General features: G+C 41.7%; 1 protein-coding gene across 2 annotated transcripts in view; it reads left to right on the forward strand.

The window, feature by feature from the left end:
- Positions 1-896: 896 nt before the first annotated feature.
- Positions 897-15070, forward strand: part of MCUB (mitochondrial calcium uniporter dominant negative subunit beta) — a 78751-nt gene continuing 64577 nt past the window's right edge. Inside the window, exon 1 of one of the 2 annotated variants that reach the window (XM_069095095.1) lies at positions 897-1128. In XM_069095095.1, the coding sequence (XP_068951196.1) occupies positions 1051-1128 (78 nt within the window). In that variant the 5' untranslated portion in view covers positions 897-1050. The remainder of the gene's footprint in view (positions 1129-15070) is intronic. The other variant, XM_069095085.1, reaches the window with a different exon arrangement.

Here is a 15070-nt window from a genome sequence, read left to right on the forward strand (position 1 = left end):
TCACTTCTCTGGCCTCTCTTTGTGGGCAAATCTGAATGGGTTTGGAACTGGATGATCCCTCTGGTTCCTTCCGAGGTCAAGATTTCATATGAAATCGGAGTCTTTTCCTTTCCCCAGCCAAGTGCCTACGGCCAAAGCACACAACGTCATCTTTCTCAGGACTTGGCAGTTGGTACCATTGACAGAGATTTCCTCCTAGAGCGTTGGTTTGGTTGGCTTCAGGCTACAAAATGGTGCCTTGGACCCTTGGCAGTGAGTGGCTCAGGAGAGGCTATTGGATCTGACTTACCCACTCTAGGGGAAGGAGGTGCCTTTTGCGACTCACCGTTCTGAAATTCACCAAGATGGGCCCAGTGTCTTTCTTTGCTCTTCCCAGGGCCTCTTTCGGACTGTCTCCTGTGACCCGCGTCCCCCTCTTTCTCTGTTCTTCCCCCACCTTCTTTAGGACTACCAGTCCCCCTCTTTCCCTGCTCTTCATTAGGTCTGCACCGTGCCACCAGCTCCCCTCTGTCTGCTCTGCCCGGTCGCTCCGGCTCCTGTGCCCCCGCGCCCCTCTCCACCTAGCGCACCCTCTCTTTTTTTTTCCTCTCCGTGCAGTCCAAATGGACACAGACATTACGCCATCAGCGGCTCCGGTCGGGGGGAGCCTAACCCCTTGACCTTTCCCCGTGCTCTCCGTGGCGCTGCCGTTTCTTTCAGCGTGGGTAGAGGAAGGCGGAAAGGGACCAGAGCCCTCCTTTCCACCTGAAACAGAAGACTCGGGAGGCTGGGTCGGGGTGGAAAGTTTTCGGTCGGCGGGAAGAAAACCGAGTTGCGCTTTTGAGCGTGCAGAGAGCCGGAGAGGGAGGACCACACCCTCCCCTTTAATCCGCCCCTGGACGCGGGAGACGGAGGCGGAGGCTGGGGCGGGCGCTGGCCGGGGCTGCGTGGCGGCGCGTGGCTTTGGGAGTACCGCCTTAGCTCTAAGCCCCCAGTCCGGGAGGAGAGCCCGGGGGGCAAGCGTGCGGCCGAGACCCTGCCGGGGGTTTCCCCGCGCCCGCTGCCCGCGCGATGCTGCCTGCTGGCCGCTGGCTGCTGCCGCTCCTGCCCCGGGCGTCCCGGGCGTCCCGGTCGTCCGCGGCTGCCCAGGTAAGGCGAGCGAGCCGCGCTTTTGGAAAAGTTTGCCTCCGGTTGGGGGAACTTTGCAACTTGTTTGGCCAGAGCGGGAAGCGTCTGGGGCGGGGACGGAAGAAGTGATCAGTGAGCCGCTAGGGCTATAGCGGGCATTATGGCCGGAGTGGGGATCTCATCCCCGGTGGGCTCTCCTGCGCCCGGGCTGGGAACTCCGCGGCTACCAGGAGAATTCTAGGTTACCCCCCCCCCAACTGAGGCCCGGAGGACACCCTGGGGTCCTGGGCTAGCTCGCCCATTTACTGATGAGGAAGCTCAGATCCTTTATTAAGCGCCAGGCTATATAGTTCAGAGAACCCCCCCCCCCTCCCTTTGTGTACAAAGATGTTTGCATCTTGTCTTCACCCTAAGACGGGCTTGGCTTGTTGTTTTGTTTTTTAAATCCTCAGCTTGACTGGTTGATCGATTGACAGGTTCATTTCCTTGCCTAAGTTCTCCCAGTTAGCACCATAGAATCCGGAACTGGGAAGGACCTCTAGAGCCCCCCTCCCTCCCCATCCAAACCCCTCATTTTTGTAGACGAGGAAAGTCTCAGGGTCCAGAGGGAGAAGCCACTTGCTCTCACACTCTTGTCCAAGTTCTCACAGGTGGCGTTGAATTCAGGTCCAAGTCCAGAGTTCTGCGTTTAGCCGCTTCCCAGCTGGTTCTAGTTATAGTGGAGACCTAAGTCCCACCCTCCACCACCGTCCCTCCCCCATTTAGCAAATAAAACTGACAAAGCAGCCCCCTAAACCTCCTAGAGGAACAGAACACCTTTGATCTTTGCTGGAGGGGAGGGAGTTAGCTACCACGCCAGCTTAGCTCTGGCTGGCAAAGGCTCCCACCTGGGTGGATGTGGGTTGGGAAGTCTGTTGTTCCCCTCCGGAGAAGTGGAATGGAAAGGGTAATGGTCTGACTTTGGCAGAAGACTACTCTGTCCTGTGCTTTTCGATGGCTCGCAGCATTGGTATGTCAGGAGAGGGGAATTGTGCTTTGAAACCGGAAGCTCTGAAACCCCGACCACTTCCCTTGTCAAATGGAAAAGGAACGATTTCTTGGGTTTTGTTGTTCAGGACCCTGATGGGTGGATGAGTCAGCCTCGTTAAGCCCGATGAGTTAGCTTGACACCTGCGTTTTACAGTCAATTCAGAAATAGTACGTGGAGGGGGAAACGAAAAAAGTGGGGAGCGTGTGGATTTTGAAAAGAAACCGTAGTAAGAAAACATAGCACCAAGTAATGATGATTGCCATAGAGTTTGACGGAAGCCAAAGATCCTAAAGGCTCGGAGCCTTATAAGAGACAACTTGAAGACACACCCTGAGGGCAAATGGCAAATTAGTTTTGTTTTGCGCCTACTAGGTTACTAATCAAGCTCAAGATCCCTTCATCTTTTTAAAGATCAAATTAATTTGGGGGCTTTTAGCTGAGTACAAAATGGTGGCAACTTTGCGATTTGTTTAGGAACTGGTCGGCAAGAGTACTATCTTGATTTCATCTTCTGCTTTCATTTTGTATTTGCTTTCACCTTGTTCAGGGCTTCAGAGTTCTCAATAGTGCAAGTATTCCTTGTACATCCCCCCAAAAGACCCATTCTGTAAAATAGTTCTGCCAGTAGCTTGTTCTTAGGGAAGAGTGGGGGAAACCCTTGATGGGCTTGGGGCATATTACAATGCTCCTGTTTGCTTCCTCCTATAAAATACTCTCTCAAAGTCCCTTTACCCCATTTTTCATCTGTTCCTAGAGGGTGACACCCCTGTTTGTCTCCTCCAGAAGGGTTGTGTTCTCCAGCTATGGAATGGTGCAGTGCAGTGGTTTAGACTGTATAACAATTAGTGGGCACTCCTTCAATCCAGTAAATACTTACTAAAGCACCTACTGTGTGCCAGGTACTGCTGGGCATGTAGATATGACAAGTTAGATTTTAAGCTTCTCAAGTGAGTGTGTCATCAGGTAGCAGAGATAAGAAAGAAGTAGAAAATTGAATGTGAGTGCAAAATGCTCTACACACATCCCTCAGCCTTTCTGTTTCATCTCTCTGCATGAATCTCAAGAAGCATTAACTCCTTGCCTGCTTCTGTTTCCATTATGATTTTAAGCACGGAATGTATCTCCTCTCTAAAGTGAACTGGCTGGTTGGTATTCCTTTCCCCAACATTGGGTCAAGAACCCAATTGGTGGCTGATGTGAAGAAGCACAGAGGAAAGAGACAGGTGTTAATGATAGACATTGGGGTTATTTTACATGGAGCTTTGAGAAACCAAATCACACCTTCTTAGAGCTGGTATGGAACTCATAGACAGCTATACTGATGTCCTCCTTTTACAAGTGGGGAAACAGGCCCATTCAAGGTCTTGCTCCAGTGACATTTGATAAAAGATCTGTGGTTAAGTGCTTGAACCCATTTGATCTGAAAGTCCCCTGGTAGAATAGGAAACTATCATTACATTATGTTTGTTCCCCATAAGCAATCTTTGACATAGGCCCCGAAACAGTGTTGAGTTAGGGAGAAAAAGCAGGGGCCTCTGAGTGCTAACTGACAGTTCATGAATCACTACTCTAGAAAGACAAGTCCCTAGGGATGTCTTAGAAGGCTTTCTCTTTTGTGCTGGCATCTTCCCAAATTTGAATGTACTTTTTAGGAAAGTGGAGTGACTTGTGGAAAATATTCTCTTCCCCCTTCCCCCCCATATTAGTGGCATAGACGGTAAGCTCCATGAAGAGTCTTTTCCTCTTATCTCCAGTGTTTAGTACAGTTTCTGGAACATTGTAGGTTCCTAATAAATGTGTGTTGATTGATTGATCGACTGGCATGTACTGGATGGTAAAGTTTTATAGGGAGAAAGAGGCAGTTTGTCAGTATAGCCCTAATGTAGTAGAAAGGAAAAAAAAAGTGATAAAGAAAAAAAAGGAATGGAAAGGAGAGGCAGAGAACCAGAAAGGGAACCTAAGAGGCCATTTGAGCCAGAGCCCCTGCTATGCTGGTGGCCAGAGCCTCAGCAGTATCCATGGATATTTTTTATGACTGCATCTCTGCATGTCAGCATTCTGGCTGAGCCGTTGTCAGGACAATCAGGGACTCCTGCTGAGGCTGGGGCTGCTTCTGGTAGAGATCCAGCCTTGAGTAATTACTTCGACTGATGAATAATGTTTACATTAAAAGACCCTGCTTAATTGTGTATTTCTTAATTGGAGCTTTTTGGACTGAAAAATCCTTGTTATATGTCAATGCCTCTGACATAAAAATTGAGCTCTTTCAAGCAGTGTTTAAAATTAAAATAAAATAAAATCAAGCCTTTTGGTTTAAATACAAAGTTTAGCCCTTTTGTATTTTTGAAATTAAACTTGTGCCATATTTTTATTCCATCACAATTTGCTAATTTATTTTTATGTTAGTCTTTTTGCATCTTGCATTTAGTAAGTATGTCATTCTTGGTGCACATTGTCTTTCCCTTCCTGAATTTTAATTTTGTGCGATTTATTTTATTAAGCACATTTTGGTTTATAGCTATCTCTGTAGAAGAGAAAGTAATTCTTGGTTCAGCAATAGCAATCCTAGATTTAAGGAGGTCCTTGCTATCACGACCCAGAGGTCTGCCCTTAGCCCTGTTTGGTTCAACAATCTTATAAATATCAAATTTGGATGTGACACAGAACTGGGGGAGCTAGCTAATACTGTGGATGACAGAGTTAGGCTTCAGAAGAATTTTGACAGTCTGGAATAATGGGTCAGACCTCAGAAGATGAAATTGACTAGAGATACATGTAAAGATTTCACACAGATTAAAAAAAAAAATCACTTGTGCCAGTATGGAATGCAGGAGGCCCAGATTGGCAGCAATTCATGTGAAAAAGGCTTAGGAGATTTAGTTGATTGAAAGCTTATTATGTGATGTGGAGGTTAAAAAGCTAATGCAATTTTTATTTTTTGGTCTAGACCTGCCTATATTGAGGAAATTTCCTTTTCCAGGGTTGATCAGCAACCTTTCTACCATTTGTCATTTTCAGGGGCTGCTTGGGGCACTGAGAGATTTAAAGGACCACAGCTAGTATGTGGCCAAGGTGGGGCTTGCACTTAGGTCTTCCTGCCTCTGAGGTGACCTCTGTAGTCACTGTGCTACCCCAAGGCTGGCTCTCTAGTCACTCCACCACACCGACACCATCAGTAATATTAGGTTGCACCAAAAAGAATACAAATCAGAATAAAGGAAGTAATAATCTCACTGTATTCTATCTGGGTTAGACCCATCTGGAGTATTGTGTTCAGTTCTGGGCATTATATTTTAAAGAAAAACATAGAGGAGTGTTAATATTTGAAGGCAGGAATTGTCTTTACATTTTAAAATAATTCAATTCTATTTTATTTTCAGGTATATATTCTCTCTCTTTCACCTTTTCCCCCTTCCCCCCAGTGACCATTAAGAAATCAAGAAAAACAAAACCCCTGTTACAAAAAAGGAAAACAAATTCCTACATTGGCCATCTTATAAAAAAAAAAAGTTTCATTCTGTACAGACTTCAGGACCAGTGTCTGAATGACCTGAGTTCAAATCCAGCCCCTCCCTTCATCATTTCTTACAGCTCAATAGTATTCCATTCCATTCATAAACTATAACTTGTTGAGCCATTCCCCAGTTGAAGGACACTACATCAGTTTCCAATTTTTTTGCCGCCATGAAAAATTTCTATAAATGTTTTTTGTGTCTTTACATCTTTTAATCTCTTCTAACCAGCATACAATTCATACATCTCTCATAAACCCAGCCTCTGCTTAAAGATCAAAAACTGGGGTGGAGGCTGCTCTTTCTTTTTATTTTTTTGCTTTTTGGAAGACATTTGGAGTTAAGTGACTTGCCCAATGTCACATGGCTAGTTTTTGTGTGTGTGTGTTAAGTGTCTGAGGTTGAATTTGAACTCAGGTCCTCCTGACTCCAGGGCCAGTGCTCTATTCACCGCACCCCTAGCCACCCCTGCTTCTTTCTTGATACTGCCTTCTTGGTGATACCCTTTTCTGACAGATGTTAGTGTTAGGCAATTTTGCCTTGGTCAAGTCAAAATATGCCCATCTGTAACTTCCTATTAATAAAGAAGATTGGGTTAAGTCCCTTCAGATTTGAAGATAGTTATTATCCTCTAGCCTTGTCCCCTCTCACTTCCCCAAATCTCTTCTCCAAACTAAATGTTCCAAGTTCCTTCAACTTTCATCAACTAGCATGGTCTCTATTTCCTTTAGCATTGCCTTCAAGTTTGTCAAATAAAAAAAAAGTTACATGTAGAAACAAATAGAGAACTAACCACAGTTGGGCATCCTGGAATTGCCTGGGTACTTGTGTTACATTTTCAAATTCCTTGACACCCCCAAAGCCCATCTCCCAATGGTGTTATATGCTTGCATATCATAGGCCACTATGAACCCAGAGGAACCATATTTTCAGGGGATGCAAATGGAGAGAGAAAGATATGCTGAGTATAAGGTGCAGTCTATTATCTGATGACTTGAATATGAGAAGAACTATAAAAAATACCCATCAAGGACATTTCTAGCTGGGAATAGAGATGGGCCATTCATGGAGTAAGAGTGAGGCAATAAATGATTGCTATACTGGTTTCCTTTTACTATTCTCATATTAAAATTTTCAGATGGGGGCAGCTAGGTGGCGAAGTGAATAGAGCACCAGCCCTGGAGTCAGGAGGACCTGAGTTCAAATTTGGCCTCAGACACTTAACACTTACTAGCCCTGTGACCTTGGGCAAGTCACTTACCCCCAATTGCCCTGCCTTCCCACTCCAAAAAGCAAAACAAACAAACAAAAAGTTTTAGATGAAGGTCTTCTATTGTGTTATGTGGCTCCTCTGTGAAAGGTTAATGGAAAAGTATGGTTAAAAATCACTCAGGATTAAAATGGAGCATGGAGTACCTGCCCTGGTGAGGTCATTCCACTCTTACATCTGCAATAGCACTTCCCATATCCTAGGAGACCTAGAATATATTGAAAATTTATTTTATGACAATTACATAATGGACTTAGCTTCTTTGGAAAGCTTAAGCTGCGGGCTATAAACTGGCGAAGAAATCTTCCCCAAAAAAACCATGTTGGAAATATATGACTTTGCTTATTTAATTCATTGATTATGGACACCAGGACAATCCAATGGGAAGAATTTTTAGCAAAAGAATAGTCAGGTTGTTTTCTAGGTGGTAAGCAAATAATTTCCACTGGAGTCCCATTTGTATGATTCATCAAAGTGTGGAGGTGGATTTAGGGTCTTTGGGGTTAAGCCAGCTAAGCATAAAGTCTGGCAAGGCCTTCCAAGCTAGAAAGACTTGTAGAGTTGGCCCAGCAGAGCCATAACTACAGATTTATGTGCACAGGGCCATTGCACGAAATGGTCCCTGGTGCTGCCAAATTGACCATGGGGTGGGGGAATATCAACACCATTCCTGTGTGGGGAATGCTGGGAAGGGGAGGTCAAGACTTTAGGACAGTGTGAGGTCTTCACTAGGGAGATTGCTGCTTGGGGGAGGGATAGGCTGAGACTAGATAGGTAAAGAACTCACTGATAGATGGCCACCATGGCCTTCTGGTAGTTTCTTGGTGGTACATCAACATTGAAACTGCTATTATTATGTTTAAGCCAATCAGAAGACCCTAGAATTGAACATTGTACCTGTTTTAGCTTATTGTGGAATTTTGTCTTTTGTTTCATGTAAAATATAAGTGAATGTGATTTGAGTGAGAGAAATTTTCAATAAACAAGAGGAAACTTTGCCTGTTGGGATCTGTCTCTCTCTGTCTTTTGTCTCTGTCTCTATTTTTGTCTCTATCTACATATCAATAAATTGTCTCTAACTGAAATATTCTAAAATGCAGAGTACAGTTCCTCCCCACCCCCACCTCCCAGGCTTTTAAACAAATAACTAATTGTTACCAACTGACCTAGTGCAAATGGGATGTGCTTGAATGATCACTTCTGTGGTCTTCTGTTTCCTTCTCTGTGAAAAGGAAGGATTGGAGTAAATGATGTTTAATTGACCTAAAATAGTTCTAAATCCCAGGATCCTCTGAATCCCAGTGTCTTTGGTAAACTGCCGTAATACTCCAGACTCTACTGCTGATTAATTGTCCACCTTGCCTACAGAGACACACTGGATTTTGAATTGATGCCATATATTTTTGGGAGGGGTACAGCTAGGTGGCACAGTAGATAAGAGTGTCAGACCTGGAGTCAGGAAGACCCATCAAATCTGTCCTCAGACACTCACTAGCAGTGTGACCCTGGGCAAGTCAACTCTGCCTCAGTTTCCCCTCTGTAAAATGAGCTGGAGAAGGAGAGGACAAATCACTCCAGTATCTTTGCCAAGAAAACTCCGAATGGGAGTCAGACATGGCTGAAATGACTGAAAAAACAACAAATTTTTGGGAAAGAATTATATCCTCTCTGCCTGAAGCTTTCTTACCTATAGCAAAGGAGATAATAAAACTCATATTACCTATCTACCTAACCTGGAATAGCACTTTAGAAAACTTAAAATGTTACATAAATGTGTTACCATTATAACTTTCACATCAAAATAAATTAAGTTCTTAATTTCATCTTGATGACCAGGCATACAGTTCTGGAATTAACTTGTACTTATTAGATAGATGTGTTCTCTTTAAGCCTTCATAGCTTTCTCAACTCTTAAATTTTTTCAGGCAAAAACACTGATGTATCTTCTTCACTTGCATTATAAATATGGCGATGGCTCACCTTGGAGGTTTTTAAAGGTCCTCTGAAAGCATCCTGATGCCTGTTGTAATTTTGATAAAAAGTAACCAGCAGATACATACATCATTTGTCAAAATGATTTAGTTCAGTTGGGCTTTCAAATAGCAGAATGTTTTTTTTAAAAAGATAATTAGAATAATTTAGTGAAAACTAGACTCAGAGTGGCATATTCAGAGGGTTGGCTTTTGAGGCTTCAGCCAAGAGAGGTGATGAGACATGGCCAAAGTTACAAAGGTATGTAGTGACAGAGTTAGGATTTGAACGCCAGGTCCTTGGACTTGGTGTGTTCTGTGTCCTACTGGGTACAGCTTCCCATTGCTAACATTTCATGGCCTTGTGACTCTGGGCAAGTGTAGCAGCAAGCACCCCAAGCGTCCTCAGGGTTTGCAGCTACCACAGGTTCTTGGATCTGCTTTGTTAAAGGAAAGCAACTCAAAATGGGTTAACAAGCTTACTTTAATCAGTCAGACATATATCGTTTACCTTGTTCAGGAGAAAAGGTCAGCACCCTGAACCTCAAAGTATACAGGCATAATTATCAAGACAGAAACATCAAGTAGACAGATTTCCAAACTGTCCAACCATTACATCCATACCCAGTCAACATCTGGGTTTCCACATTCTGGGTTTTTCAAAGCCGGGGGACTCTCAACAACGGCTTCCCAGAATTCAGATCAAATCACAGAACACTTCTCAAAGTGAGTCCCAAAACAAAGCTACACATCTGGGCTTATATAGCCTTCTCCTGGCTCAGAGAATGTAACAACCTTATTGACCCACTGGCCAATCAAAAAGTATCTACTGAAAAACAAGCCTCCCTCCCCAGGCTTCTGGTGCACTTTAGCCTAGGGGCAGGGAAGATCTTTAAAATTTACATTCGCATTACAGCAAGTCACATCCTGGCAGGTGCCCCCTGATAATTATCTACCACTGTAAGGTAGGTAATGGACTTGCTTATCTGCGCTGATGTCCCCACACTGGAAATTCCTACATCAGTGGTGTCAAACTCAAAATAGAAATGGGGGCCACTGGACCATATATAAGGGCACAGTCGATATACAGTGCCAGGTCTGAAGTCAGAAAGTCCTAAGTTCAAAATCCAGTTTCAGACACTTACTAGCTATGTGACCCTGGGCAAGTCACTTCACCATTCTGTTTGCCTGTTTCCTCATCTGTAAAATAATAGATACCACTCTGGTATCCATGCCAAGAACACTCCACATCAAGGCATGAAGAACAGCACTAGATTGAGAAAGACTGATAAACAACCATAAACCACATATAAAGACCTGTGGGCTGCATATTGACTTAGAAAACCTCAAATTAACATTATGTTTTATGGTATTTTTATTGATTTTTGTTAGGTGTTTCCCAATTACATTTTAATCTGATTGAGGTCTCACTTGAGAGTGTTGTAGGCAGGAGGGTTTGACATCTCTGCCTTATATCAATTAAATCACAGTTTTCTGGAACCCTAAAAAAAGGAAATAGGAAAATAATTTTTGAAGGTCAGTCTGAAATGCTAATCATTTTTCAACTGCTGATAAAATGCAGGTTAATGACAATGTATGAGGACACAGAGAAATTATAAAGGAAAACAACCAAATTACAGAACCCATCCTTTGCTGACAATACAGTCATCCATACGGAAAGCAAATGACAGACACCTTAATGGAGACTCAGTAAAGACATCCTGAGAAATGAGTGGGTCAGAACAATTCATAGAAGCACATTGATATGATAGTAATAATTCATAGAAAGATATTGACAGTGATGAGACAATATGCCAATATTTCTATGCTATTAAACCAGTCAGAAAAAATCTTATATCACGCTAAGAATGTCTAGATATTAGCAAAATAAAAGAGAATTGATGAGCTGAATATGTAATTGAAAGTGAGAATAACTACAAATCCAATGCATTAAAAGACTAAACAATCACAGAATGCAAAATCTAAAAGCTGTTTTTTTTTTTTGAGGGAAAAAACCAACCAGGGGCAATTAGATGGCACAATGAATAGAGTACTGGACCTGGAGTCAGGAGGACCTGAGTTCAAATCCATAACACTTACTAGCTGTGTGACCTTGGGAAATTCACTTAACCCCAATTACCCTGCCTTCCCCCCCTCCAAAAAAAAAAAAACAACAACAACCAGATTGCTACATCTTTATTCATCCTCATTAGAAAAAAGGAGTGTTCAAAAATAAAATGTGTGTGTGAGTATGTGTGAGTTGGTTTCTATATATGTCTGTGTGAGTGAGTCGGTTTCTGTATGTGTGTGTTACACACGCACACACTAACACACATATAAAATCTGCTCTTTTTGTAGTGATCTGGAAGCTAAGGGACCTCCTATCCTTTGGAATGATAAAAAAAATTACAATGGACTATTATCGAGCATTAAAAATGACAGAAGGCACGGGTTGTCAGACAAACCTGGGAATGCTCATATGAAATACTGCAGAACCTGGATAGTAATTTATAAAATAACAAACGCTAAGAAAAACAACCAAGAATCTGATCAGTGCAGTGATCACCTATAAATACAAAGGACAGGTGATGTTACCTCCCTCTGGAACTATACATTTTGAGGTGTGGTCAATATGGGGATTTATTTTGTTGGACTAAACATGCAAGAAATTTTCATCCCGTCTTTCCTTCCTTCCTTCCTTCCTTCCTTCCTTCCTTCCTTCCTTCCTTCCTTCCTCCCTCCCTTCTTCTCTTCCTTCTTTCCTTCCTCCTTCCTTCCGTTAATTTTTTCCTTCTATTAGGCCAGGAAGAATTGGAGGGGAAGAACAGAGCTTAGTGATAAGATGACCAAATCAGGGGAAACGATAAAAAAAAGAGGATGCTAGAAGGATTTAGAAAGTGCATAGAAGACCAGAAGGGAGCACAGACAAGCAGGACATCTTTGAAAATAAACTTGTTTAATTTTATATACTTAAAAAGTAAAGAAATTGTCCATGGTACAGATTCATGGCCTGATGTAGAGTACTCTCTTTCTCTTCTCCTTTGTATATGGACGACTGAAATGAATGAAGAAGCCCTAAGAGACAGAGTTTCTGAGTAATTAAAAATCAGTTTATTAATTAGTCTAGCTGGCAATCAGTAAGTTGAACCCTTCTGAAAGGGAACTCCCCTGACAAGTGAAACTCAACACTGATTGGTGGACATTTAATAAAGAGGTGAGCTAGAAGTCTTTATCTCCTCCTTTGGAGAACGTGACTTGATCATGACACTCAGTAGCCTCCAATACTCTGGACTGGGGAATCTATTTCCATCCAGACCTCTCTGGCTGGTTTTTTCCTTCTTGCTCTGGGTCGCCCTAAACTCTAATGGAGGGATAAAAGGACGGGTTCCTTAGCTCTGGGCAAGAACTTTCTGACTGAATTCTTTGTATGCTTTAAATGGAAATTAGGTTTTCTCATTGGGAGGGGTCAGTCTGAGCACATGCCTCCAGGGCTACAAATAAATGTCATCAACCAGCCATAACTTTCTGAGTAGGGCTGACCTTTTACAGGAGCTGGGCCTTGAGAGAAAACATCAGCAAAGCCTGGATTACAGTTCTCTCATGACCTTTCTCTGCCCCATTCACCCCATATGCTAGTGCTTTCCTTTTGAGTTACCTCCTGAGTAGATATCTTGTATGTGCACAGTTTTGTTTTATTTTTGTATATTATCTCTTTCTTTAAGGATGTGAGATCCTTGAAGAGTAAGGATTGTTTTTGCCTTTTTTTGAATCTCTTGTCCTCAGAACAGTGCCTGGAATGTAATAATTACTTAACAAATGCTTATTGATTGACTAAATTTATTTGATGCTGGTTAAATTCCCAATTAAAAAAAAGAGGGAGAGGAAAACCAAATTAACAAAAATTGAACAAGGTAAAAGCGCAACAAAAGAAATAAAAAGAATTATCAGAGCCATAGAGTTTTATCTTAGTAAAACTGAGACTATGAGAGGATTATCAAATATATATTATACATATTAATTTGGTTAAATAGATATATGTTTGCCTATATATTTAGATTTTATGTTACTCTATGTACATATATTTATATTTTACCAAAATACATATCACATGATATATATATATAATATGTTTATATATGGATATATTATATATAGTGTTTATATATGGATATATATATTTACCCAAATTAACAGAATATCCAGTAGATATCTCAAATAATTTAAATATCTTAATTCAGTCTGAAAAGATGCAGGTTAAATTATTTAACTCTAGTGGTACAGTGGGCAGAGTGCTGGGCCTAGAGTCACAAAGACTCATCTTTTTGACTTCAAGTATGGCCTCAGATACTAATTAACTAGTGACCCTGGACAGGTCATTTGACCCTATTTGTCTCAGTTTCCTTATGTATAAAATGAGCTGGAGAAGGAAATGGCAAACCACTCCAGTATCTTTACCAAGAAAACCTCAGTTGGGATCACAAAGAGTCAGATACCACTAAAAATGATCCAACACGGACATTGTTAACACGTGGGCAAAGTATTTTTCTCCATAGAAAATGCCTTTCTAAATGAATTGTTCAAGTGTTGGCTCATGTTTATGTCAGATTCACAAGGTGCTCCTACTGTGCAACTACCAGGAATAATTCATTACTGTCTGCATTGAAAGTTTAAGTATTAAAAGTTAAATAATTCAGAGTATTACTTGATGTGAGGGCTTTGTAAGAAATTAGGTCACAAGATAGTAATTCTTTGGCAAAAAACTCCAAAGGAAACAAAAGTTCTCTAGCCTTACAGGAATTTTCAGCTAGGTCTTGGGGATTTTGTTTGAAATTCTGTAGTTTACTTTTACCCCAGGGCTTGGCATTTGGGATGACCTCAAACTTTCTGTTGAAATCTGATTTAATCTCCAACTCAATTAAATCTCTGGTACTATAAGGTAAAGAGTTGGCATTTTCTGAATCAATAGTGAGTCAATGGTTAAGTTGCTTAAAGGGTAATTGAAAGTTTAGATATCAGACCATTTGAGGGAAAAAGTGAAAGGGATATTGTGTTAATTGAGATGAGTCCCCAACCTGACTGTTTTTCAAAGACAGATCACTGGAATTTTTTTTTTTTTTACAAAGTATGAGAATTTGGGCTGGCTAGGGGTGGAAATGAATAGAGCACCAGACCTGAAGTCAGGAGGACCCAGTTCAGATCTGGCCTCAGACACTTAACACTTACTAGCCATGTGACTTTGGGCAAGTCACTTAACCCTAATTGCCCTCCAAAAAACAAACAAAAAAACCCCAAAATATGAGAATTTGAATTCTCTTCTATCAGCTTGTATTTTTCTTTCAAATTACTTCCAGTATCTTTTAATTTTCCCCAAGTAAGAAATCTTATGTAGTAGAAAAGCTTAGGGGCTGGAGGTAGATTCATTCTATTCTATTCCAGGCTCCTGTGGCTGGTCAGTCAAATAACTACAGTGAATTTTTACCAATTACAAGGATCATCGATTTAGAGACTTCATCATGTTCAACCCCCTCTCATTTTATAGATGAGGAAACTGAGTCTACACTTCTTTTTCTAAATACAATTTCATTGATCTTTTTTGTATTTTTTACATAATTAAAAATTTCCCCAGTATCCTTTTCCTTCTTTCCTTCCCTGAGAACCATCTCATATAACAATAAAGAAAAAGAAAAAGGAGAAAAATCAGGGAAACTGATCAATACTATGAAAAAATTAAAAAATATATGCACTCATGGACCTCCTGCCTCTGCAAAGGGGTGGGGCAGAGAAAAGAGTGCTCCATTTCCAGAAATAGCCTTACCAATTCTCTGTGTGGATCTGCAGCAGCCAAAGCAAATTGGGCATGTGCTAAGGATTGGGACCTGATTAGAAGGAGCTCCCCACCCCTGCCCCCAGTTATATTTCTATCCAGTTAGATTTGAAGTCTCAACAAATTGGATAAACACAACATCTCTCTCATCTGTCCCCTGCTCTCCATTTACACAGTCACTATCATAATTGTGACTCTCATCAGGGCTCACTTGGACTGTGCTGGTACATAGTCACTTGCATATGTTGTCTCACCCATTAGACTCTGAGCTCCTTGAGGACAGGGATTTTTTGCCTTTCTTTGTATTGACATTGTTTAGCATGATATCTGGCACATAGTAGGTGCTTAATAAATGCT

The sequence above is a fragment of the Petaurus breviceps genome, unplaced genomic scaffold, assembly GCF_028583685.1.
Source record: "Petaurus breviceps papuanus isolate PSGF00001 unplaced genomic scaffold, PetGlider_PUasm1.0 126, whole genome shotgun sequence".
Taxonomy (NCBI): Eukaryota; Metazoa; Chordata; class Mammalia; order Diprotodontia; family Petauridae; genus Petaurus; species Petaurus breviceps.